General features: G+C 41.2%; 1 protein-coding gene across 11 annotated transcripts in view; it reads left to right on the top strand.

Moving 5' to 3' along the window:
* CFAP74 (cilia and flagella associated protein 74) overlaps window positions 1-26,817 on the top strand; it is a 117,695-nt gene that overhangs the window by 72,626 nt on the left and 18,252 nt on the right. For 8 of the 11 annotated variants that reach the window (XR_012155532.2, XR_012155530.2, XR_012155531.1 and 5 more), the window contains 15 exons: window positions 305-391; window positions 3,114-3,242; window positions 10,936-11,023; window positions 12,022-12,195; window positions 16,265-16,398; window positions 17,080-17,356; window positions 17,873-18,004; window positions 19,162-19,310; window positions 20,710-20,844; window positions 21,272-21,381; window positions 22,388-22,443; window positions 23,244-23,363; window positions 24,496-24,651; window positions 25,554-25,683; window positions 26,230-26,384. Coding sequence is in view for 8 of the 11 variants with exons in the window: in XM_073316515.1 (XP_073172616.1) it covers window positions 305-391; window positions 3,114-3,242; window positions 10,936-11,023; window positions 12,022-12,195; window positions 16,265-16,398; window positions 17,080-17,356; window positions 17,873-18,004; window positions 19,162-19,310; window positions 20,710-20,844; window positions 21,272-21,381; window positions 22,388-22,443; window positions 23,244-23,363; window positions 24,496-24,651; window positions 25,554-25,683; window positions 26,230-26,384 (2,032 nt within the window). In the remaining 3 variants the exon portion in view is untranslated. Of the gene's footprint in view, window positions 1-304; window positions 392-3,113; window positions 3,243-10,935; window positions 11,024-12,021; window positions 12,196-16,264; window positions 16,399-17,079; window positions 17,357-17,872; window positions 18,005-19,161; window positions 19,311-20,709; window positions 20,845-21,271; window positions 21,382-22,387; window positions 22,444-23,243; window positions 23,364-24,495; window positions 24,652-25,553; window positions 25,684-26,229; window positions 26,385-26,817 lie in introns of those variants that run through there. The other 3 variants (XM_073316513.1, XM_073316517.1, XM_073316520.1) reach the window with 3 other exon arrangements.

Raw genomic sequence — 26,817 nt, 5'->3', positions numbered from 1 at the left:
CTATAGTACTTCTGTATAGTATAAGCAAACCTGATATGGCCTGTCTGTTTCTAAAAGGGCCAGTTGTATTTCCCTTAACCCCCACTCCTAGCCTGTGAAGTTCTCACTCTATATTATTAGCTAGATATTTAATTAGTAGAGGTGTTTATAATACAGTGTTATGTGTCGGTCTTATTTCAATTTGGATATTGTTGGCTTTGGAAGAAAAGGCCTCCATTCTTTTGGTTAAAAGGTTCACAGCTGCCTTTGTTATTGTTTTTCTCTCCCACTTCTGGCTCTTCTGTGCAACACCTCCTCTGAGAAGGCATCCCATGAGGATCATGGTGCTGAAGGGTGGGAGTAGAACCAGCAGTAGCCTCCCCTTCAGATCCTGCTGCAGCAGAACATGGTTGTAAATGACTCCTCCTTACTAGTTTGTTAGGTTTAGTTTGTCACTAACTTTACTTGGGTGACTATTTTTTCCTGACTTCAGGGTACGTAGCAGAAAGTTAAAAGGAGAAAAAAATATTCTCATTCAGACTACAGGAGTTCAAAGCTTCCAATACACTTGGCATGATCCATGGGTCATTAATGTTCAGACTGTTGTGTAGCATTCTAGACATATTTTGGGAATATCTACACTGCAAAGAAAATAAAATCCATAGCAGCAAGTCTCAGAGCCGAGGTCAACTGACTCAGACTCACGGGGCTTGGGCTACAGGACAAAAAATAGCAGTATAGACATTCTTGCTTGGGCTGGAGCAAGAACCCCTCAGTGGGTTTCAGAGGCCAGGCCAAAATGTCTGCACTGCTACTTTTAGCCCGATAGCCTGACCCTGAGTCAGTTGATCTAAGCTCTGAGACTCACTGCCATAGGTTTTGGGTTTTTCTGGTGGTGTAGAGATACCCTTTGTTTCCTAGATACTTTATATACCTAGCATGACATCTTGTGGCTAAGGCAGTGGCCTGGAACTTGGGAGACCTGAGCTCTATTCACAGCTCTCCAACAGACTTTCTGTGTGATGTTGGGCAAGTTTTTTTATGCTTTAGTTCCCCAGCTGTAAAATGGGGATAATAAAACTTTCCCCAACTCACACAAATGTACATTCATTAATGATTGGAAGGTGCTCCAATGCTGTGGTGCTAAGTCCCATATAAATACATAGATGGACCAAATCCTTATTTCAGAGGATCCTGGATTTTTGTCCAGGTACTTATATGGCCCTCACCACTGTAATATCTGTGCACTGTCCCATGGTGTCAGAACATATTGCAGTGTAAAGATAGTGCTGTAGATTGTTAGTTTCCTAGAGGTCTGTGCAGTGGCTCTTACCTTTAAAGAATGGTTATGTGAGCTACTCTGTTACTTGACTTCCATGTGCTGTTTTTTTTCTGTCTAATGCAGTTATTGGCTGCTAGATGCTGAGTATTCCTATTTTAACAATCCCCATATTTTAGATTCTATTTAAATGCATGCTAATAGGATTGGTGTGGGGTTTTTTTACACTATTTCTGTTAGAAGACACATATTCTAAACTTTTTACCAGAATTAGACACTGCAGAGATTCTTCACAGTTGGAAAGAAATAGTAGAGCTGTTATCTCAGAAATTCAGCTCCCAGATGTGACAAACACAAGCTATGTAAGAGATTTACTTGCTCTAAAATAACCCATTCCCAGGAACAGGATTACAAATGCAGAGGCGGAATAACTTTTGTCAGTTAAAAGTGATTAACTCTCCCAATGCAAATCCCAGGTTCCTGTTTTAGGAAACTGTCAATTAGCTTAGGCCAAAATTTGGCCAACCAAGGGGAGCAGTCCTACAAGATGCTGAGCTTTCCAACTTGCATGGAGTTTAGGGCGCTCAGAACAGTGCAGGGTGTCCTCAGGATCTTGGAGGATCAGGTGCTTTACTTAGCCTCCCAGTGCTAGAGAGAATACCTGCGTTGTTTAAGCATCAGATCTGAAACTCTAGTATCATATACTCAGACATTGGCAGCATTGGCTCAGCCTTTCAGTATGCTGAAGCAGACACTTTCAGTCCCTTTGGTTCACTGTGTGGAGATCTTTCAGATGAAGCCCAGACCCTTGCCACCCTCCATGGTCTTTAAAGAGTCTGTGCACGTGGTGTTGGAGGAAGGATTTGCTACCGGTGTCCATTGCTATACAGTGCACCTCACACCACTGATCCAGCAGAATGCATGAGAAACAAGCAGAAAGGACTACACTTGCTCATAATCAGTCTAACTGATTTGATCAATTACAGCATTAGAAAAGCCCTGGGAAGAAAGCAAATGACTAATTTTGATGCTTTCATCTGTATGCACCAACCACTTCTAGATTCGTTCCTCTCTTATTTCCGTGTTCACACAGGAGACAATCTCCATCTTGCAGTGCTGCAGGTGTAATGCTGACAGACCCCGGTCATCGGCGGACAGGATCAAACCGGGGACCTCTGGAGCTTAGTACATGAGCCTCTACTGCATGAGCTAAAAGCCAACTGGCTCTTAGCTAAGGCTGTAGAGCAGACTCATTTAACTTTCTCTCCCTAAGTGGTCTCAGTGCCACTAGATGGGACAGAACACCACACTCAGAAGGTGTGTGGGTTACACAGGCATCCAGGCTCAGGGGATTGCTGGGCTTTGACTCATGAGTTAATATTGGGGTTAATACTTGTTTACATTTGTTGGTCCTACCCATGCCAGATTACTTTTGCCTAGCAGTGCACAGGCCTAACATTGTAGCAAGGCTGTCCCTTCACCTCTGAATTGGTTCCACATGGAACAGAGTCCATGGGTCTCTGGCGCTGTTGATTCAGGAAGGAAAAATGTGTGATAGGTACACAAACTGCTTTTATTCTGCAACATTTTTGTTTTGAAGCAGGATGAACTCAAATACAGAAACCCAGATTTGGAAGCATTGTAGCCTGACAGAGAACATAACTGTGTGATTTTGCTTTAACAATTCTATGTGCCCAGCGTAACTGTCCTTCACTTGCAAAGAAAGCTTGGAATAATTCCAAGTGCAACATACAAAACTGAGCTGCAATGGGAAAAGAGAGCTAAAGCACTGAATAAAATGTAGCTGTTGAGCTGGCAGCACAAACCCACTCAGGTCTGTCTGATCTGTTTGCAGAGCAAAAGCCGCTCTACGCTTGAAGTTTGAAGTATGCAAAGAACTGAGTAACCACATGGAGCTTCTTCCGAAAACAGGTTACATTCAAGCCCAGTCATCCTTCAGTGTGCAGCTGAAGTTCCTGCCCAGGTGAATGAATGGTATTAATCACCTCTCTGTTTAGTATTTAAGATATTAATTTAGAGAGCCTGTCTGCAAAAAGAAAAGGAGTACTTGTGGCACCTTAGAGACTAACCAATTTATTTGAGCATGAGCTTTCGTGAGCTACAGCTCACTTCATCGGATGCATACCGTGGAAACTGCAGCAGACTTTATATACACACAGAGAATATGAAACAATACCTCCTCCCACCCCACTGTCCTGCTGGTAATAGCTTATCTAAAGTGATCATCAAGTTGGGCCATTTCCAGCACAAATTCAGGTTTTCTCACCCCCACCCCACCCCCATACACACACAAACTCACTCTCCTGCTGGTAATAGCTCATCCAAACTGACCACTCTCCAAGTTTAAATCCAAGTTAAACCAGAACATCTGGGGGGCGGGGGGTAGGAAAAAACAAGGGGAAATAGGCTACCTTGCATAATGACTTAGCCACTCCCAGTCTCTATTTAAGCCTAAATTAATAGTATCCAATTTGCAAATGAATTCCAATTCAGCAGTTTCTCGCTGGAGTCTGGATTTGAAGTTTTTTTGTTTTAAGATAGCGACCTTCATGTCTGTGATTGCGTGACCAGAGAGATTGAAGTGTTCTCCGACTGGTTTATGAATGTTATAATTCTTGACATCTGATTTGTGTCCATTTATTCTTTTACGTAGAGACTGTCCAGTTTGACCAATGTAAATGCCCCTCTGCCATGTACATTGGTCAAACTGGACAGTCTCTACGTAAAAGAATAAATGGACACAAATCAGATGTCAAGAATTATAACATTCATAAACCAGTCGGAGAACACTTCAATCTCTCTGGTCACGCAATCACAGACATGAAGGTCGCTATCTTAAAACAAAAAAACTTCAAATCCAGACTCCAGCGAGAAACTGCTGAATTGGAATTCATTTGCAAATTGGATACTATTAATTTAGGCTTAAATAGAGACTGGGAGTGGCTAAGTCATTATGCAAGGTAGCCTATTTCCCCTTGTTTTTTCCTACCCCCCGCCCCCCAGATGTTCTGGTTTAACTTGGATTTAAACTTGGAGAGTGGTCAGTTTGGATGAGCTATTACCAGCAGGAGAGTGAGTTTGTGTGTGTATGGGGGTGGGGGGGGGTGAGAAAACCTGGATTTGTGCTGGAAATGGCCCACCTTGATTATCATGCACATTGTAGGGAGAGTGGTCACTTTGGATGGGCTATCACCAGCAGGAGAGTGAATTTGTGTGGGGGGGTGGAGGGTGAGAAAACCTGAATTTGTGCTGGAAATGGCCCAACTTGATGATCACTTTAGATAAGCTATTACCAGCAGGACAGTGGGGTGGGAGGAGGTATTGTTTCATATTCTCTGTGTGTATATAAAGTCTGCTGCAGTTTCCACGGTATGCATCCGATGAAGTGAGCTGTAGCTCACGAAAGCTCATGCTCAAATAAATTGGTTAGTCTCTAAGGTGCCACAAGTACTCCTTTTCTTTTTGCGAATACAGACTAACACGGCTGTTACTCTGAAACCTGTCTGTAAAAAGTCAGAGCAAGTCAATTTTTTCCTCTTACACCCACAGACTGCAATGGCTGGACTTCATACTATTGATTTCAGTGCGATTGCATAGCTGTACTGAATTTGGCCCTTTCAAGCACTCTCCCCTTCTCTCCTCCTTCTCCTCTATTCTTCTGAGATGTCAGAGTCCAAGGAGGAAATTGACTTGGATTACATTCCTATGCAGTAATACTTTCCCTGTGGTGACAGCAACAGTGTGAAAATCTTAGCAGTTGCAATCCTAGTTGGTTACTTCTGTCATTGTGGGGGAAGCTACTCTTTCAGAACAGTGAGACACACATCAGTGTCACATGGTTGAAAAGGTATTTCACTCTCTCATGGGTGTGCCTTCTAGTCAAAGATCACTAATTAGTTAACCCCTGAACAAGTGGCTACAGAGCACATGCAGAATAGCCAAACTTGCTGCTGCATACTCACATTATTGTATACCTTTCCTCGGAGAGGTTATAAAGGTTTTCACCTCTCATTTTGGGATTGTTTTCTATATTTAAAATAATACCACCTTCTATTCTTAAACATGTCAAAAGCCTTAGTCCAGCAAGATTCTCTGCCACCCTTTCGCAAGAAGGCTATGTATATAAACAGAAGAGAACAGCTATATAAACCAAGAGATCCATTCGGCTATTTAAATGACATGGTCTTTTACTGACCATTCTCTGACTAAGGCTATAATCACTTTTTAAACAGAATTTAGTGAGTAATTTCCTGTTCAAGTATAAATTGAATGGTTAGGTTCTGATTCTCCTGTCACATCCCTTTGAATCTGTTGTAAAACCAGTTGCATCAGTGAAATTATTCCGGATTTACAGCAGTGATAGTGAGAGTAGAATCAGACTTTTAATCTGATTTCCATTGGTGCTGAGCATCTGCCTTTCGCATTGACTTTATCTGGAGTTGTGAGGTAAAAATTCTAGTCTCACTGATTTCAGTAGGGTCAGATTTTCACCCATTTGCACTCAGCCTCTCCAAAAATTAGACCCTCAGCTCTAAAATGAAAATCTAAAGTCAGACGCCAAAGCTTTTAACAGCATAATTTTCAAAGAAAATATAAATGTTACAATTCTTCCTACATAGCCAATTCTATCCCATTACAACAACAGTTATCACCATTATGACAATTTCCAGTTCCTAAACTTCAGATTCTGTGAAACACTATTACCAACATTTGCTGAATGGATAGAAGCACAACGTGGATTAAAAATGTTAATCTGCATTTGAAAAATGGGAAAGCTACACACACACACTCCTTTGAAACTGATCTGTATGGTACAGCATGGGAGGTGGGGTATTTTTATGGTACATGCTTGATGTATAATGCTGAGCTAGTGACACATTGATGCAAATACCTAATTGGTTCAGCACGACAAATTCAGGCTCCTCAAAAGAAGGAATAGTCCATTTATTTTTAAATTAAGCTTTAAATGTGTTGAGCAGGAATGATAAGTGTGTGATAAGAAGGCTGGGAGGGCTTGGGGAGCTCTCAGTCTTCAGTGAACATCCCAATACTTAGTCATAGGACATGTACTGTAATTGTACTCCTTCTTGCGACAGTCATGATTTCAGCCTATTTAAAAGCAAGATTTCTCATTTACCAACTACCAGAATTCCCCAAGTATTCTGCTTCTTGGTTTCTTGGAGGTTGGAACAGATTCCGTAGACACTGGCAGCCTAATGTCCACACTGTAAAAAACAAAATAAAAACATGGCAGTGGGTCTATAGACTCAGGTTTGCGCTATGGTGCTAAAAATAGCAGCATAGACATTCTTGCCGGGGCTGGTGCTTGAGCTCTGAAGTCTGGTGAGGTGAGTGGGTCTCAGAGCCTGCTCCAGCCCAAACAGGAACATATACACTGCTGGTTTTAGCACCATAGCATGAGCCCTGTGAGGCCCAGTCTGTAGACCAAGACTCTGAGATTTGCCACCATGGGGGTTGGTTGGTTGGTTGGTTTTTTTTGCCATGTAGAGGTATCCTCAGAGCCCAAGCAGGAATGTCTACACTGCTATTTTTAGCACCATAGCACAAGCTTAAGTGGGTAGACCTGAGTTCTGAGACTTTCTGCCATGTTTGTTTTGTTTTTTTTGCAGTGTAGACATACCTGTGTGACTTTACCTGGTGATAGCTTGCAGACCACCTTGCATAAAAAGTAAAATAGAACTATGTATTGCAGAAATGTTAGAAACAATATATGTATTTTTAAAGTCACTCCATATTAATAAAAAGGTAAATAATATCAAGCATACTGAACTCCACTAGGAACAGATCTCAGGAGGTTGCCTCTTCAACAGTTTGAAGTGACCTCTTTTACTGAACACTGTGGGACACAGACGCTAATTTCTCCATTAGAAGATTTAGGAATGCAAAAGAAGAATATTCCAGGAATGTGTATCTATGGAAAATTTGTTTTTGCAAAAACGTTTAAAATCTTCAACTCTCAATGCCAGAATATATACCTAACCTTTACAGATTGAAAAGTAAATGCCAATATAAACTAAAGAAAAATACCAACACTACATCACGCTTCTGTTTATGACAAGCAATCTCATTTGCTCGTTAACTAGTCTTTAAGGATACAAACAGTAAGTGTCATTTTTTGACAGCCTCCATAAACATATTTATAAATGACCCAAGGTTTCACAAAGATTCTGGAATAATCTCATTGACATTGGTTGGATTAACTTTCTGTTCTTCGAGTCATTGTTCATATTGATTCCAATTAGGTGTGCACTCGCGCTGTGTGCAGTCATCGGAAAGTTTTCCCTTAGCAGCTCCCGTCAGGTCGGCTGTGGAGCCCCTGGAGTGGCACCTTCATGGCTTTGAATATGTGCCCCTGCCGACCTGGTCCCTCCTCAGTTCCTTCTTACCACCAGTGACCATCACTGGAACTGCGGTCGCTTGCGTAGCAAGTGCTTCCCCTAGCATATCTTCTAGTTTGTAGTTGTAGTTTCTAGTTCACAGTTAGTGACAGTTGTATATAGTTGATAGATAAGGTTTGGTAGTGGAGTTTTCCCCCCAGGCCCCGACCCCTTCCTTGGATTCCGTGGCATGCCTCGGTCCCAAGGGTTTAAGCCCTGCGGAACCTGCAGCAAGCCTATGCCAACAGGCGACCTCCATGACCCATGCCTGAAGTGTGTGGGGGAGGCGCATGAGACAGAAAGGTGCAAAATCTGCAGAGCTTTCTACCCCAGGATGAAGAAGGAGTGAGATTTCCATCTTAAACACCTGGAAGCATTCTATCTCCCAGGTTTCCCAGAACAAGTTGGCAGACCACCTCAGCAGATCCTTCCACAATCACGAGTGGTCCATCCGCCCAGATGTTGTACACTCTATCTTCCAAAGGTGGGGGTGTCCCCAGGTCGACCTGTTTGTCACCTGGAGCAACAGAAAGTGCCAAATGTTCTGCTCCTTCCAGAAACACAGCCCGTGCTCGATCACAGAGATGTTCCTGCTACCCTGTGGAAGCAACCTGTTGTATGCCTTTCCCCCGATCTCCCTCGAGCACAAGGTCCTACTCAAGGTCCACAGAGATAGAGCAGAGTTAATTCTGGTCGCACCAGCATGGCCTCGCCAACATTGTTACACCACGCTCCTGGAGGCGTCAGTGGACGCCCTGATCACATTGCCACTCCTCCCCGACCTGATCACTCAGGACCATGGTTGTCTTCATCACCCCAACCTCCAGTCCCTCCATCTCACGGCCTGGAAGCTTCATGGCTAAACCCCATGGAGCTCCTCTGCTCGGACCCAGTAAGAGAGGTACTACTCGGCAGCAGAAAACCCTCCACTAGGGCCACTACCTAGCAAAGTGGAAAAGGTTCACATTCTGGTGTGCTCAGCATTGCACACTTCCACTCCAGGTGCCCATCCCACTCATCCTGGAGTACCTGCTGCACCTGAAACAGCATGGTCTCGCAGAGGACAAGCAAAGGAATTTTTTAATGTGCTACATGGATGTTTAACTAGAAATAACGAGGTGAAAGAAAATTTAGGCTGAATATCAGGAAATCCTTCCTGACCACAAGTTCTGTTAGACAGTGCACTAGTCTCTCCAGGATAGTGGTGAAAGCCCATTTTTTGGGCCTTCTAAGAAAACTAGAGAATATATTGTTGGGAGCAATCCTGAATTTGCAAGGGTAGAATCAATGAGGGAAAGGGGCACAAACTAAAGAAGGAAGACGTATGAACAACACTATCTTTAAAGAGTAGATATGCAATTGCAGTGACGATTAACAGGGGCCTAAACATTTCTTTGTGAAAAATGTCTTTTTGCCTCACTGTTCTGCAATCAGTGGTGTTTGTGGAGGAAACCTATCTAGAGAGCTGGTAGCAGAAATAGTATCACTGTGGAGACTTAAGTATGGGAAACTATTCACTCCAATGCTCTAAGGGTCCAGCTTTATAAATAGGCACATAGATCTAAAAATAATAGAGCTTTTGTACTGACTTTGCTTGAAAACTCTGAAATTGGGCTGTACGAGAGTGAGAAGTTTCAGCAACTGAAGCTCACACATTCCCTGCTAATGACAAATCTGGTATGTAATCAGACAAAGGGCTGTTGGTCTTCATGTTTGTTTCATTTCTGCAGCCTGTCTTTATTTATGTCTTTCCGTTGTGTTGTGATCCCATTGATACTGACTCAGAGGGACTGGTAATTAATTAACATCAATGTCAACAGGAACAGATTGCCTAGGTTGGTTTGCTCACGTACTCATGACTGCGGCCAGAATGCAGGAGGCTTAGATACTGATTACAAAGCAAGTTTTAATTCCCATTTATGGCCATAAAGGTTTTGCTAGTAAAAAAATAGAGGAGCAGTTTTGGAAATACTTTACTAAAATGCCTGTAAATAAAACCCTGCTGTATAATCGGCTCCTTTAGTAATACAGGCAAAACACACATCTGGGTCTTAGTCTCATTAGCATTAATGGGAATTTCATGCACCTATCAAACTGGACCCTTTTCATGTCCAGCTTTTTCGTTCCAGCATAACATTTAAATAGAAATAAAACAGTAGGAAATAGCCTGGACTAGTAACATTTACACTATTCATTTGTTGGAATAAATTGCTCCCATTCCAGCAGAGCATTTACTCCTATATCCAGGCGCGCTAGAAGTTTGGAGAATTTGGGGTTCTGGAACCAACCTTGGTGGCTATGGCCCATGTCTGATTGAAAGATTAGCTTTTATGCTTGTTCTAATTTTCCCCACATTTCCTAGATAAATGCAAAGAAGGTAGTAGCCATGAAGAGAGATCACTGAAGCACTAAACCTTTTCTGTTGTGGTTTGTCTCATGTTTCAAACAGACATTAACTGTGTTATTATGGCCTTTTCAACAGTTTGAAATATTTAGCAATAACCAATTTTTATTAGAGCAATATTGAATTAATTGGGAGCTTATGGGTGTTCCTTACTTTTGAAAATCAGGCCTCCCAAATGCCTAAATATGAACTTAAATCTGGGAGTTTCAAAGGGGCCTCAGAGAATTAGGCACTCAATTCCCACTGGAGATGGGGATGGCATTTTCAAAAGCAATTAATGTTCCTTACGAGAACAAGTCCCATTGAGTAATAACGCCCATAGGCTCCTAAACTGGGTTTTTTAAAAGGAGCTTGTCTTTGGAAAATTGGGCCTTAGTCAGATCTATTAATACGAACATCACATTGCTAATTATCCTCATGAAAGCTGATTTATAGCTACCTGCATAGTGAGGGATGATCTTTCTGTATGAAATATACAACAAGTCTGCTTTACCTCTGACACAGCTGCATTATCTGTCTCTTGGACAGAGGCATATTCTCCTAGGTTATCGTATTTTTTGGTTGGAAACTCCCTCCATGCTCTTCCCCAGCATGGGCATATTCAAATTCATACAAAGACTTTAATTTAGGCCCCAGTCCAGTGAAGCATGTAAGAATCTGAGTGGTCTATTTGAATCCAAGTGCTTTGCTGGATTAGAATGCTGATGAATATACCTTTTGGATCTTAACTAAACTCAGTTGTCTTAAACTTGTACTTGATTCAAAATATAGGCACTGAAGACTCAATTATTCCTCCTTAGCTAGAGAGCAGTTAGGTTGTCCTTAAGAAAAATAAATACATTTTTCTATTTCAGGCACTCTCTCCCAGAAGATGCAGGAAAATATTTTGACACAGAAACCAGGGTTCTGGAAGTTCCAATGACAATAAAGATTGCTGATAAGGTTAGTGTTATTGTGTGTTGCAAGTAGTAGAAGATTTAAATTTTAACAGGCTCTCCACAGTCCAAGCAGCCTAGAATTGCAAAGAGTGTGGAAATCTCAATAATTCTGTGCTGCTTCAGGGCCAGATTCTGACACCTTACAGACAGGAGTTACGCAGTTAGCCATCCCTTTGAAATCAAATCAGTAGGACAACTGATGAAGTACTAATCCTTCCTCTCGCTGATGAATCTAATGGAAAACCAACTCAACAGGGCTACTCATGGAGTCAACTGCAGTATTCCTCCAAATGAGTAGGGTGGCAGAATCTAGTCCTCACTGATCCAGAGCATAGCTCTAGTACTGATATTAGATACTCTTTGGGCCAAATTCACACCTGATGTCAGCAGGTGCAATTCCATTGACTTCAGTGGAGTTGCACTTGGTGATACCAAATCTCAGTTTGAACCTTTGTGTATTAGTGGAAGTCTGTGATTAAATTAATTAAAAGATGCTCAAAATGGTATAATAGATGGTTAGTTGTGTAAAGTCATTTTCTATCAAGCCTCTTCAAAATGCAAACCCTAGACTTTGAATAGTTAAGGAAGGTGCTCACTTATTCACTGAGGAATTCTTATGTTCCAGAGAGCTTTTAGGTACCATAGCACACAGTTTTATTCTGAAAATATAAAACATTTTACAGCAAATGTACATGTATCTTAGAATTCATATTTCATACAAATGCAGGTGTGACTACATTCCAACATATGGAATCTGAAATACCTAGTGATTCTTTTGGCAATTTTAGTTATAAAATAGGCATGTTTCAATTGCTTGTTGTTAAGAACCATGATAAACTGAAGTTCAAAATAAGAATGCTACTTAAATCAAATTGCTGTCGAGGAATAGAATAGAATATCTTAATTCACAGTGTCTTTTTGGAAATCTTTTCACTTAATTCATATACCCTAGTTCGTGCCCACTGCTGCAGTTCTTACTCAGTACTTTCAATCTCGTTTCAGACTAAGCCCGTTGAATTTATTGTCCATGCAATTGTTACTACCTCTGATTTGGAAATCAGCCCAGCTGAAGTGAATTTTGGTTACTGCACTATCTATGAAGCTGTTCAGACAACCATAACTCTAACAAACAAATCCATCCTGCCACAAGAGTTTGGATTTGTTGGACTCCCTGAGGTACCTGGCTGGGTTTTTCCCCCTTCCTTTGTTTTAAATATATTTTATTCTTGTGAAATGTTGAAACTTTGAGTGCAAATGAAGCTTGTGACTTACTGTCATGGATCTTGGACAGGGTACTGGCCTAGAGGACAGAGGGGAAGCAGTAGACATGATATCCTGATTTTAGTAAAGACTTCCAAGACAGGTGGGGCTCCTGGTTATCATGTCTCAGTGATTCCAGATCAAATTTGCTAAGTTTTCAAGTTACCATGTTTTTCTGACTTCCAGCTCTGCAAACAACCTGGGCTCGACTGTTCTTTCTGGTTCGTGCATTATCACCAGCATTAAAAATTATGCAGGACAAACTCCGGCCTCAATTATACCTGCTCAACTCAAATTACCCTGCAAATCCCAGTTATCCTCTGCAACCTGGCTGAATGCTAAGAAGACTGTGCAGGTCTCAGTGAGGGTATAATTTGCCCTGCAGAATTTTTAATACCAAAGTAATGGGGATGTTGGAGCACGAGCTCACCCAGCTTGAGACACAGAACCCTGGTGAGTTTATGATGTGGCAATTAAAGCAAGCCCTACATCTTTTAAAAGCTTTCTAACCACACAAATCCAAGATGGGGTCCCCAAAAGACACAGGACCCCAACAGTGCCACTTCCATCAGGTCTCTCTTCAGAGCAGAAAATCTACTTCAAATACTGAACTCTGTAAGACTGTTAAGCCTGACTTGACAGAGACAGCTGCTGGTGCTGCTGACATGTATGCTGCAGGCATGCAACAAATCAATCCCTTATTAGCAAGAAAGGTGTCTAACTTAACAAGAGTGAGGAGAATTTTAATTCTAAATGGCCATTTAAGCTAAAGCAAACATTGGAGACCACAGGGTCCTGAGAGCTAAGACTTTTGGGGCCTTTTTGGAAATCAACTACTCAAGCATCAGGTCAAAGGAAGATGCCTGCTGAATGAAGCCTCCAGGGCACAGCAGGTTGGGCTGAAGCTTCATTAAGTGCTAGGGAGAACCTGGCAACTTGGGGAAATGACTCGCTCTCCAGCCTTCTCAGAGAATGAAAACCAAAGAGGCTGCTGACATAAGATGTCAGGATCAGTTGCAGTTACATCAGAGCTTCATTTCTCAGATATGCAGGTGGGGCTCAAGCTTAAGCTGTCATTTATAGCAGCAGCACTGAAGATCTGAGACTTCTTGGGATCCTGACTCATACAGCACTGCTTATTCATTTTAAAAAGCATTCATGCAGGAAAAATTGGCATGCAATCTATTTTAATGGCTGCATACAAATAGTACAGGCCACTCATATGGCTTTTAAACAAGTATCAATTGTCATAGCAGTCTAATGAAATCTTCCTTCCTTGATCAAACCAGAAGACTCCGGAAGAAGTGTTGTGAGAGCTATATGCAGCATATTGGGCCTCATCTATCTGAGCACCTCATAAGCATTAATGGATTTATCCTCACAACTCCCTAGTGAGGTAGGAAAGGTAGTTGATATCTTTCTCGCATCTCATTCAATCTTGCAAGGGGATAGTTATTAGGGCTGACAAGTGATTAAAAAAATTAATCACAATTAATCGTGCTGTTCAACAATAATAAATACCATTTTCAAATATATTGATTTCAATTTCAACACAGAATACAAAGTGTACAGTGCTCACTTTATATTTATTTTTATTATAAATATTTGCACTGTAAAATAAAATAGTATTTTTCAATTCACGTAATACAAATACTGTAGTGCAATCTCTTTATCATGAAAGTTGAACTTACAAATGTAGAATTATGCACAAAAAAATAACTGCATTCAAAAATAAAACAATGTCAAACTTTAGAGCCTACAAGTCCACTGAGTCCTACTTCTTGTTCAGCCAATCGCTCAGACAAAAGTTTGTTTACATTTGCACGAGACAATGCTGCCCTCTTCTTGTTTACAGTGTCACCTGCAAGTAAGAACAGGCATTCGCATGGCACTATTGTAGCCGGTGTTTCAAGATATTTACATGCCAGATGCGCTAAAGATTCATATGTCCCTTTATACTTCAGCCACCGTTCCAGAAGACATGCTTTCATGCTGATGATGGGTTCCGGCTCAATAATGATCCAAAGCAGTGCAGACCGACGCATGTTTGTTTTCATCATCTGAGTCAGATACCACCAGCCAAAGGTTGATTTTCTTTTTTGGTGGTTCGGGTTCTGTAGTTTCTGCATAGGAGCGTTGCTCTTTTAAGACTTCTGAAGGCATGCTCCACACCTCATCGCTCTCAGATTTTGGAAGGCATTTTAGATTCCTAAACCTTGGATCAAGTGCCGTAGTACCTTTAGAAATCTCACATTAGTACCTTCTTTGCATTTTGTCAAGTCTGCAGTGAAAGTGTTCTTAAAAAGAACAACATGCTGGGACATCATCCGAGACTGCTATAACATGAAATATATGGTTTCAGAGTAACAGCCGTGTTAGTCTGTATTCGCAAAAAGAAAAGGAGTCCTTGTGGCACCTTAGAGACTAACCAATTTATTTGAACATAAGCTTTCGTGAGCTACAGCTCACTTCATCGGATGCATACTGTGGAAAGTGTAGAAGATCTTTTATACACACAAAGCATGAAAAAATACCTCCCCCCACCCCACTCTCCTGCTGGCAATAGCTTATCTAAAGTGATCACTCTCCTTACAATGTGAATGATAATCAAGCTGGGCCATCTCCAGCACAAATCCAGGTTTTCTCACCTCCCCACCCCCACCACTGGATTTGTGCTGGAGATGGCCCAGCTTGATTATCATACACATTGTAAGGAGAGTGATCACTTTAGATAAGCTATTGCCAGCAGGAGAGTGGGGTGGGGGGAGGTATTTTTTCATGCTTTGTGTGTATAAAAGATCTTCTACACTTTCCACAGTATGCATCCGATGAAGTGAGCTGTAGCTCACGAAAGCCTATGCTCAAATAAATTGGTTCGTCTCTAAGGTGCCACAAGTCCTCCTTTTCTTTTTATGAAATATATGGCAGAGTGCAGGTACAACAGAGCAGGAGACATACAATTCTCCCCCAAGGAGGTCAGTCACAAATTTAATTAACGCATTATTTTTTTAACGAGTGTCATCAGCATGGAAGCATGTCCTCCAGAATGGTGGTCAAAGCATGAAGGGGCGTATGAATGTTTAGCACATCTGGCATGTAAATACCTTGCAATGTGGACTACAAAAGTCCCATGCGAACGCCTGTTCTCACTTTCAGGTGACCTTGTAAATAAGAAGTGGGCAGCATTATCTCCTGTAAATGTAAACACACTTGTTTGTCTTAGCGATTGGCTGAACGAGAAGTAGGATTGAGTGGACTTGTAGGCTCTAAAGTTTTACATTGTTTTGTTTTTGAGTGCAGGTATGTAACAACAAAAATGTGCATTTGTAAGCTGCACTTTCACAATAAAGAGATTGCACTACAGTACTTGTATAAGGTGAATTGAAAAATACTATTTCTTTTATCATTTTTACAGTGCAAATATTTGTAAAAAATAAAATAAAATGAGCACTGTACACTTTGTATTCTGTGTTGTAATTTAAATCAATATATTTGAAAATGTAGGAAAAAATCCAAAATATGTAATAAACTATAGAATACCAATTGAAATGTAACAGTGCAATTAAAATTGCAATTAATCATGATTAATTTTTTTGAGTTAATTGCATGAGTTAACTGTGATTAAAAATCAACAGCCCTAATAGCTACATAAGAATAGGATGGTTACCATGGACAATAAGTCAGGATTTCCTTTCAGGCTTTCTGCTTTCTCAAATGTCAACTCCATTGAAATCTGAGGTGATAGAATTTTACTGCTTGGTCACATGTTGTCCAAGATGAGAAATCAGTTGCAGCAGGAAAGGTAAATTGAAATTGCAACCTTCCAAGTTATTCTAGAACTAGAAGCCTGCACAGAATTCTAGTCACCCACAGACACTATTCCTCAGATGAGTGTCTCGGGCCGAAGTTCCTCAGGCATGTGTTTCTCGTGCCCTTACCCTTTGTTACATTGTAATACACAAGATTTCTTTTTGTCATTTTGAAGTTTGTAGAAATTCAACCGAGTGATGGGTTTGGAACTCTCCTCCCCCTGGAAAGCCTGAACCTGGACATAATCTTCAAAGCCAACAAGGCAAAAGAATACAGTTTTGAGCTGACCTGCAAGTCGGAGATTAATAGGTATGTTAAGAATCTGGAAACACAAATGAGTAAAGGTAGAAGTGTTACTTTGAATCAATGGTGGAGTTCTAGACTCAAGATCAGAGTCTGATAATTAAGTCCCGGAGTCTAGGCTGTCTGTACATTGGCAGAGGCAGGAGCTTTGTGTCGTACAAGAGGTGCTCAGTGCCTGCCTGCCAGGTTCAAGTCTTTACTGAGTTAATTTATTGCCTTTTTGCCAGCTCTCCTCCTACCTCACCCAAGTCCATCAATACTGTATGCCTCCAGCTATAAATTTGCCTCTTATTTTCTTTACCTGCAACTTCCTCCCAACCCCTTTTCTTGGTGGAATTATTGAAGCTTTACATGGGTCCTGTGCATGTTTCTTCTGAAGATGCTCATCATCTGTGCCAGGTGATGCTCTATAATAGTGAAGGCGTAAGGCACAAACTTTCAGATTGCATCTCACTGCATTTCTATTCAGAAGTTCAGAGAGATAATTCAGGTACAGCTTCTCTAGGGAGTTGCTCATTTTAAAACAAATACCATATTTGCCTCATTGTGCCATCCTTAGGCAAAACTTCCATTGCAATCGATAGGAATCCTGCTTGAATAAGAGCTACAGAATCAGGTCCCCAGGCTTCTGGGCTGTTTAAGATGCTCTGTTTGTGCTGAGACAATTTATGGTGTGTTTATTTTTAGACAATTCAAGCTGTCATGCAAAGCAGTTGGAGTCCACCCACCTCTTGAGTTGTCTCATTCCTTAGTCAAGTTTGCAGCAACCGCTTTAAATGATGTATCTACAGCAACATTGTATGTGATAAATGGACATGTGAGCCTCAACCGCTTTACGCACGCTGTCCCAAGGATCGGCAAAGGGGAAATTGCCCCTGTTGGACCCACTTCCTTTGAATTCCTTGTGCCAGAAGATTCTCCTGTGACAATTATGCCTTCTGTTGGGACAGTTTTGCCAGGGAAGGTAAATTCATTCTGAGTATGTCAAGTATTTGAATACAAATGATAAACTTCTATGATCATCTCTAGTCTTACAAATTTAGTACCTATCAGTCCTATAATTAATTCATTTTTGTATCCTGATCTTAAAAGAATACTTTTAATGGAAATCTAGAGCTCAATGATGCAAACAAGTATGCATGTAACTTTACTCATGGACAAATTTGCATCAGTGTTATAGCATGATTTATTTAGCTGAAAGGAACTTAAATATAGAAAATTTGGTGGTAATCTAACACTATTGCAGCCTTGTGAACTTTTAAAAACACAGCTACTATTAGCCTTTTTCTTTAATTCACCTGGCTCCCTTACAAAAAGGGGCCAAGGTATCCAAGGTCAAAATGTGTTCTCAAACTCGTGCTCTCAGCTTCTATTGATTTTGGTGGGAGTTACAAATAAGCAAGGGCCAAGTTCTGCCCTTAGCCACTGATGTTAATTTGCAGCCCAATGTCATTCATTGTGTGCAATCTCTCTACCTCAGAAATGCTTGATACAAGTGTACTTCAGACCAGTGTTGTCAGAGCAGCTAATCAGAGAAGAGGCAGTTCAAATGCTGTGCAGGGCAGATGCACAAAGGATGATGTTGAAGAAGATTCGTGAATTGGAAATGCAAGTAAGAACAGTTTAAAAAATCAATGCGCTTAGTTATTCTGCCAACTTTCAAAGGAAAATCAAGCTAATTTTTACAGCACTACTTATTTTGCATAAAATTATTTGCAATTAGAAATACAATAAATGAAGCCAAGAATCATATACCAGTGATTAGCGGTACAAAGTGGCAGTTAACGCAATCAGCAGACTGGATAAATAAATAAATAAATATAGGGTAACATTTTCAAAAGCACCTGACTGACTTTTGAAAGTGGACTTTGGCTCATAAGTACCTTAGGAGCTCCTAAGTGCCTAAAAGGGACTTCTGAAAATGGGATGTGCACCTAAGTGACTTAGGCACTTTTGAAAATGTGTCAGATTCCCAGCTAGTGTAAATTAATAAAATTCCACTGAAGTCAATAGAGCTGCATTTATTTACTCCAGCAGAGGATTTGCCCTCTGAGGTTGAGTGAAGCAGCTCTAAGCTTGAATGTCCAATTTCACTTTATTTTTTATTATTTTATTTGACCACCACCAGCTGGCTGCTGACGTGCTGTATCCATTGCTTATTGCCCTAATCATAATTGTATCGCTGTTATCTTGTGGTTTTGGTTACATCCATCTGTCACCTCTTTTTATATACTTTGATTGGGAGTTCTCTGGGGCAGAGACTATCTTTTTTCTGTATGTTTGCACCAGCATTCACACAGTGGAGCCATGATCCCTGACTAGAGCATCTCCACAGAATAATCTATAACAGTGGTTCTCAAACTGTGGGCCAGGACCCTAAGGTGGGTCTGGGGCCTGGTGCTGAAGACAAAGACCGAGCCCCACTGCTCAGGACCGAAGCCTGAGGGCTTTAGCCCTGGTGGCAAGGCTCAGTTTACAGGCCCCCCACCTAGGGCTGAAGCCCTGGAGCTTGGGCTTTGTCCCCCACCCCACCCTAGGGCGGCGGGGCTTGGGCAGGCTCAGGCTTGGTCCCCACTCCTGGGATCGTGTAGTCGTTTTTATTGGCAGAAGGGGGTCGCAGTGCAATGAAGTGTGTGAACCCCTGATCTATAATAATTTGTAGCCACCTATGGGATTTTAATAGGAATTGGGTGTCCAAATTACTGAGACAGCTTTGAAGTATCAATGCATGTTATATTTATATATACATATAAAATGCTGTATTTATAGAAGAGGAAAGACGAAACTGTGGCAGGAAAGAAAGATGGAAAGAAACCAAGTTTTGCCGCTTTCAGACAGCCTTTGAGGGTCAGAAACAGTAAATATGCAGCTGCTAGCAGTGGCTTTGAGCCACCAAAACCAGAAGAAATAAAAACCAAGTAAGTCAGTAGCAGCAGCTTCTACTGGGTAGCGAACGAATGCCATTTGCCACATTGGTTTCATTAATCTATTAATCCCTGTTTGTGAGCGAGCAATCTAACTTTAGGGGAGAACTAGCCTTTTTTATTACAAAGGTTATTTTCAAAATTAGCAATGCTTCTAATCTACACTGTCAGAACTTCTCCTGCAAAGCAGAGAATCCCTCATTATAGATCAAATAGCAGAGCTGTGGGCTTGAAAGAATGTACCGTGTAGCATTAAACGTGGCTGTCCTATAACTCAGCTGAATCAACCACAATAGCAGTTTAAAGGGCAATTGGCCTGTTTTTCAGATAGGAGACTGATTAAACACTTTAATGACAGAAACTGACAGCGAATGATTCACCCCTTCCAAATAAATTAGTTGCATTTGTATCGAGTAAAATTCACCCAGGGCAGTACAAGGCTCATGCCCACTGCCCAAGACCCACTGACACCTGAATTTGGCAGTTAAATGGTGTATAGTTAAGGACCACCACTAGGATGGGGCGAAATTCACCCATTGGGAAATATAACAGTGATTTAATTTAAAGCTTCCAGGTAGTCATTTTGCAGCATGCAGGTCAGCTGACAGAAAATTAACATTTATTTCATGTGGTACCTAGCAGTTTATTCATTTAAATTTATACCATCTAATAAGAAAGTCCAGTGCTTGAGGGCCCTGATCCAACAAAGCATTTAAGCATGTGCTTAACTTTAAGTAACTAAGTAGTCCCAAGTATCTGGGTAGTCCCACTGAAGTAAATGGAACCACTCATATGTTAAAGTTAGGCACATGCTTAAGTGCTTTGCTGAATTGGCCCCTTACATGCTTTGGACAAGAATTAGACGTTCAGTGTTATCCATTAACTATCAGCATATAAGCAGCTTGTATTTTTAATCATGAATTGTTTAAGTATACTGTAACTACACAATTGATTCCAAAGGAAATGCGTATTTGAGAATTCTGAGGCATTGCCAGATGTACTCTATCACAGAAATATGTAATTTAGGAATAGTACTGGAATATAAAAAGATGCAATGAAAATGTTTGCAAAATGGATTTTCAGTCTTCTCTAGTGTGACATTAAGTATCTGAGTTCATAATTTTTGTTCTCTGTGACATGAACAGAAAAGCAAACTACTTATTAAACACCTCCCTCTGTTGAGCAGATCCATTGCCTTGTAACAAATGAGCACACAGCTTTACTGCTAAAGTCTACTTTTAAACAATTAATGATCAATAAATAGTAAATGCAAATGCTTACTAGGTCAGGTCTGCAATGTAATATTCTGCTTGCTGGCATTAATACTAGAGTGCTGTGTTACTACATGATTTTTGCTTTCTTCTTATTAAGACCATATTCTTGTGCTCTCTAGCTCTGAAGAATATATTGCAGCTCAGTATTCCCTGATTAGGAATTTCACAGGAAAGTTTGAGAGATACATCATACCTTGCTTTGTTGCAAGTGGAGATACTGATGAAAAGAGAGGATCGGAAAATCTAAAGTACAGGTACTGTATAAATGAGCAGCATGACACTATATGAATGCAATTTATAGTGGATCAGAAAGGTCAGAAGAAAGTAGGGGCACATGTTGAAAAAAGTATTCATTTGTTTTTTGGGGAAAAGGCCAGATTCTGATCTTAATTGCCCCATAAATCAGTGGAATAACTTAGAATATACACCACCATAATTGAGATCAGAATAGAGCCTGCAAATATCAAAGCACCTTAGAGAATATTTACTATGTAAAGTTTATGTGCCAGATTCAGTCCACCTCTTCTGCCTATGCAGATGCAAGAAAAGAAGCCAAGAATTATACAGTCTCTTTAACACATATGCATAATGCTTTTTCCCCTCCTGCATAGAGTAAGAGCAGATTTCAAATACCAGATTTTATGATCTAACAGCAAACATTTTTTTTCCCCATCTCCCCAGTCCTTATAACACCTTGTACCTAGAGTTGCACTGTCCTGCTGTAGCACCATCTGTTGTGGTCACTTCAAATAATGGAAAAAACATCATCAACTTTGGAGAGGTCGCAGTAGGTATGAAGTTAGAATTCAACTTTTGAGGTTTTTCTGCCTGGCTTTAATTACTTTTAAATGTAGCTTTGTTATGATTTTCTTACTCGCTGTAGGATCAATTTTCAAACATAGGTGTCTAAATTAGGCCAGATGTCGTCACACAAATGGGTAAGCAGGAGCCCAGATAACCATTTAAGGTTCTTAAGAGCCCATTTGATGCCCAGAGATGTAATTAGTAGCCCTAATGGAGACCACCTGTGTTTGTGCACTTTCACTGCACACCAGCCCCAGAAATGGAGTGAACATTTTAGCAGAGCGAAAAGTGGGAGTGAAATGTAGCTCTCATACGTACAGTCATGCATGGAGATCTGATGCAGTGGAAGATTACTCAAACTACTCCTAACAATTCTTCTTTGAGGTTTTATGGTCTTTTGTAACAACCTCTGTTAAAAACAAATCCACTACTAAAATGGGTTGTGAAGATGCATTTTTCCCTCCTGGATAGAATTTTCTAGCCAAATAATGTTTGGAGAATACAATGTGGTCATTGACAGGTCTAGCCTCTTCATGACAGCCTTCTAATACATGGAACCTTCATCACAACCAGGCTGGCTATAAAATGTTGATTTATAAATACCACATTTAGGAAATCCCAGTAAGATGAAGAGTAAAAAGTCTCATGCATTGTAAATACTTTTAAACAGCCACCTGAGAGGTATCTGACCTTCTTCCTTGAAAGACTGGGAGACACTAGAAGTGTCACATTTGTTGCTTTCTATCTTGAAAGAAAGGATCAGTCTGTCACTAATTTCAGAACTTTTTGCTAGCTCATTCTTGGAATTAACATTAATGGTTTTATTTCCTGGCCATTCTGTCTAACACTGGAGTGCAATGAATATTGTGACACCATAAGTAAAGATGGCACTGGGCAGCACTGGAGTTAGAAACTGGAGTGTCCAATTTAGTGGTCTTTCTTACTGGTTGATTACAGTAACATTTCTGAAAGTGTTGTTTTTATACATTTTAGGCCACAGAATAATCGAACGGGTTACAATACAGAACATCTCCCAGGAGCAGCTAGCAGTATCCTTGACTCGAGTGTTCACTCTCCACAACCCACTTATTCAGGCACTGTTGACTTTGGCCCTATTTCTGCAAGAATTGTTCATCATTAGGATTGTAAAAGCACCTTTAATGGAGACAGTGTAGTTCAGCTATGGTACCCATCTTTCACAGCTAGATAGACTGTAAAATCTATTTTACAGGGTTGGAAGAAATGAACTTTGGAAGACCACTTCCAATCTAAATGCTTTTGTAAAATTCCCACTATTCACTTTTCTGCTGGCAAATCTCTATTTAAAAACCAGACTTGAGAGGCTCTTCATGCTCATGCTTCAGCCCTTTCTAAAAGGGCAAAAGCTACTAGCAATGCAGCCAACTCCAGCACCAACATGACACACACAAGCTCAGAGACCAAAAGCCAAGTTTTTGCTCAACACTTCTCCCAACTTCTGGAAATCTTCAGTTAGAAAAGGCTGTTCTCTAGGCTACCAGTATTGCCGAGTCTAAACAGGGCCAGAAAAATCTGAGAGAACATCTCCTCTCATATGCTGGTTTAATTTGTGTGCTTCCCACCCCAGGCAAAACCTAGGGACAGAGCTGCAGGGAAGTTATTACAAGTTTTTTTTAACTGAAAAAACCCTGTTTCAGACATTTGAGTTTTGGGCAAAGAATTGGGTTGTTTTTTGTTTTCTTTGGTCTAGCTCACTAACGCTAAAAAAGCTGATAGACCACAGGTTGGTTTGAATTATCTTTAAATCCTGCTCTTGTTCCCTTAGTTTGTCACCTATAAACTTGCATTTCCTTGAGTTGCAACATTTCAGCTAGGATTCTCCATCCTGAACCCCAATGGGCCCTTCCTATTGATCAGTCCAGTTGGCACTCTTGAGCCAGGGGAAAACCAGTTTCTCTTCATTTCTTTTTGTCCAAATGAGAGTAAATTGGTGAGTAAATATTTTATATATATATGACAATATTTTACACACGGGGAGACACATAGATAATAATAAGCAATCAGAAGCATTTAAAAATACAAGACTTGCCCAAAAATATATTTTTAAAATAATGTCAGTACTGGTGCACAAATAATAAAATAAAGAATGTTCATGCTGAAGGAGTTCTGAGAGACATTTGACTGGTTAAGACCTGATTTTAGCATTTTTTCCATGGAGAATTATATTAATTTATGCCTGGAATGTCTTTCCTAACAAAGGATCTTAGAATGCTTTGCAAACTACACAGACAGGCCATCCCACAGTGCTTTGCAAACTACAGACAGCTCGTCTGAAATGCAGCCACTTCTGGGTGGAGAAAGTAGGCAGCTGATGCACAGCACGGTGCACAACAGTGGAGTCTAAAGACATACACAGTGGGCTCTCTATTGTCTATTGGGAATGTGCATGGCTCTATAGGAGTCTGACCCTTAACAGAACATTGACAGCAGCTTAACATTGTTCTAGTAATGGGCAGTCAGATAAGCTGTGTTCTTTAGTACATTGGTATCACACTGAGGTCATTCTCCCTGGGAGAGTTCATTACAGACCCAGGGCTGGATGCTCAGAAAGAGGTAGGCTCCAAACTTCTATTTAGCCTCCTAACTTCCACTGATTTCACTCTTAACTCCTTTTGAGCATCCAGTCCCTCAGTCCCTCAAGATTTCTTAGACAAGGAAATATAAGCCCCCTCAGAATCAGAATAAGAAAGTAGGGCCAAATTCTGGCTTGCTGTCTAAGTGCCCTCAAGCCCAGATACACACATACAGTACTGCAAATCCAGATCCAGTGTGAACCAGCCCTAGCCCCACCTCTAACCCCAGCACAGGCAGAATGCTACTGTCAATGGGCATGCCCACAGATAAATGACCCGATGGTCCCTAAGCCCTGGAACTATCCTCTTCGTAGATGTTTCTATAAAGGACCTGGGATGTGATTATGAAGAGCTAGGACGTTCCATCCCCATTTCCAGGTGCCTATGCACAGCACCCAGCTGGCATTTAGCCCTGGCTCTGTATTGTACCCTGAAATTCTAAAGCAAGTGTCTGTTACAGTTGACCAGTATGAACATCCTTCTTTGCAGTTCTTTGAAACTCTGGATATCCGGAGCATAAAAGCCACCCTGACCCTCAGTATTACTGGCCATGGGGTGGCTCCATCAATTGCTTGTTCTGTGGAAGGAGAAGTGCTCGATATGGGATATGTCATAGCAAAAGAGAAGGTCACTTCCACATTCAAGGTAAATCCTGACCTTATGGAAACTCCCTTGTGTCGAGTTGAAAGACCTGATTAGTGGTGGGTCAGTACCATTCCTAGTTGGTCAGAAGCATGTAAGAGAGTTTCCTGACAGGATGTTATGCTGAGCAGTAAGTTGCTTCATTAAACATTTAGCTTTTAAGCCTGTGATGAACACCTGGGACAAACTGTTAGTTCAGGGAGTTCATTAGAAGCTGAGAGTCTTAAAGGCTAACAGTACTTCTACCTGGCAGGGGTGCTGAGCTGACTTTGCACTGCTTGGGGGAATTCTGCCTACAGAGGCACTGGGGAGGGGTGAGCGTCTTACTGCACATTTAAAACCACCTCTTGAATGCTCTTCTCCCTGGTTCTGTCCAGTACACACAAGGGTGAGGGAGGCCAGAAATGGCCCCTCAAGCATCAGCAGCAGAGTTACTTGCCCTTCCCTCCCAGATGTTCCCCTTTGTAGCCACCCTGATTGTGCCTGCCTCCTGTCTCCGTGGGATGGGGATGTGCCCAGCTAGGGATTACCAGGATAGGCTAGAGAACAGTTTAATTGATTCGTTCATCTGCTGTAGATTTCCACACTGCTAATCCCAAATCTAGTGAACAGGCCAAGTGCTAGAAGCAAACTGTTAGTCTATTAAATCTTTCACTGTGCAGGCATCACAAAGCTTTGATGGGAAGCAACTAGCATGTATTTCCTGCAGGTGGGTTCCAAGAGTAGAAAAAGCTCTGTGTTGTCTGGCAAGAAGAATGCACTGTGGATAATAGTAACCCATATGCACCATGTATGGCACCTCGGCATGCAATGAACAATTTCAGCCCATTTGCACAATACACATCCTACAGGGTTTTAAATCATTTCCCCAGTTAAAATGCTGTTGTGTCAATGACTCCCTCCAGATACAGAACACTTCTACTCTGCCCCTGAGATACTCCATTAAACTAGAATCACTCTCACAAACAAGGGACAAAGAGCAGCAGAGACTTCCCTTCTTCATCACGTCTCCCCCAGGACGGACAGATTTTGTTGGTAAATAGTTTTTCATCTCATTAATCAAGTACGATATAGGAGCCAAATTCTGCCTCGTGTTTGGTCCATTCAGGTCCACTGAAGCCTTGCAGTGGTGGGGGTCACAACACTGTAACTAAGGACAGTATTTGCTTCACTAATAGCAAATGCGTTAATTATTAATTCCTGGTTGGTACAAGTTTACATAGCCTAAGAGAACGTTCCCAAGTAAGAAGACTCTATTGTTGAGATCTGGTTAAACCCACTCAGCATATTACCCATCAAATAGCAAGATCAATTTATGTGTAATTAATACAAGAAAGTAAGAATGGTTTAATGGCACTTCTCCAGTTCCTCCAGGGAAATGGGTATTTTGAAAAACTTCATGGGTGGTTCCAACTAGGCTTTTTAACACCCAGATTTCCAACTTTGCTGCATAAACATGCACCAGAAATTTTACTCATTTACCATTGGGACAAAAAAGGAAGTGAGACAGAAATATAAAAAGAGAGGTAGAACAGAGCTCTCTTTCTGTCATCCTTATATTTCTGTTTTTTGCTCTTCCAGGTACACAGAACTACAGTGGGTTAAGTGTGTTCAACATATTTCCAGTAGAGGGCAGAATTGAGCCTAGGAAGAGTCAGGATTTCACTGTTACCTTCAGTCCAGACCATGAAAGTTTGTATTATTCTGACTGTCTCAAGGTTGTGCTCTTTGGCAAGGTAAGGCAACCTCAGGGCATCTGGACTGTTAAATCGAAGGCTGCCATATGGCTCAAACTGAATTTATCAGCATGGGCATTGGGATTCTACCAGGAGTGGAAATAATTGTATTTTGTTATTAATTCACAATGACTTGGAATAAGATCCCTCTTCTCCATACATAACCCCACTTCGCAGCTGGGCAAATTGTGGGGAGCCAGCATATACCCTTGTCAATTGCTGAGCACAACTTCACATAGGTTCCCAGTGCAGAGAAACTGTTGAAGGGACTGGGATAGTGGATCTTTTCCTGCAGAGCCCATGCCCCAAAAGCCCTTCCTAAACAGAGGCTGCTCTTTCTACTGTGAAGCTGCTCTGCTGTTCCTCTGCATGGGGAGGGAGTGGTCCCTCTGTGGAGCAGGTACTGGGCTTAGACAAAAGCCAGATGGGCAAC

This window comes from Lepidochelys kempii, chromosome 18 (assembly GCF_965140285.1).
Source record: "Lepidochelys kempii isolate rLepKem1 chromosome 18, rLepKem1.hap1, whole genome shotgun sequence".
NCBI classification, from domain to species: domain Eukaryota; kingdom Metazoa; phylum Chordata; order Testudines; family Cheloniidae; genus Lepidochelys; species Lepidochelys kempii.
Note: the sequence above shows the minus strand (reverse complement) of the source record. Positions and strands in the feature narration are given on the sequence as shown.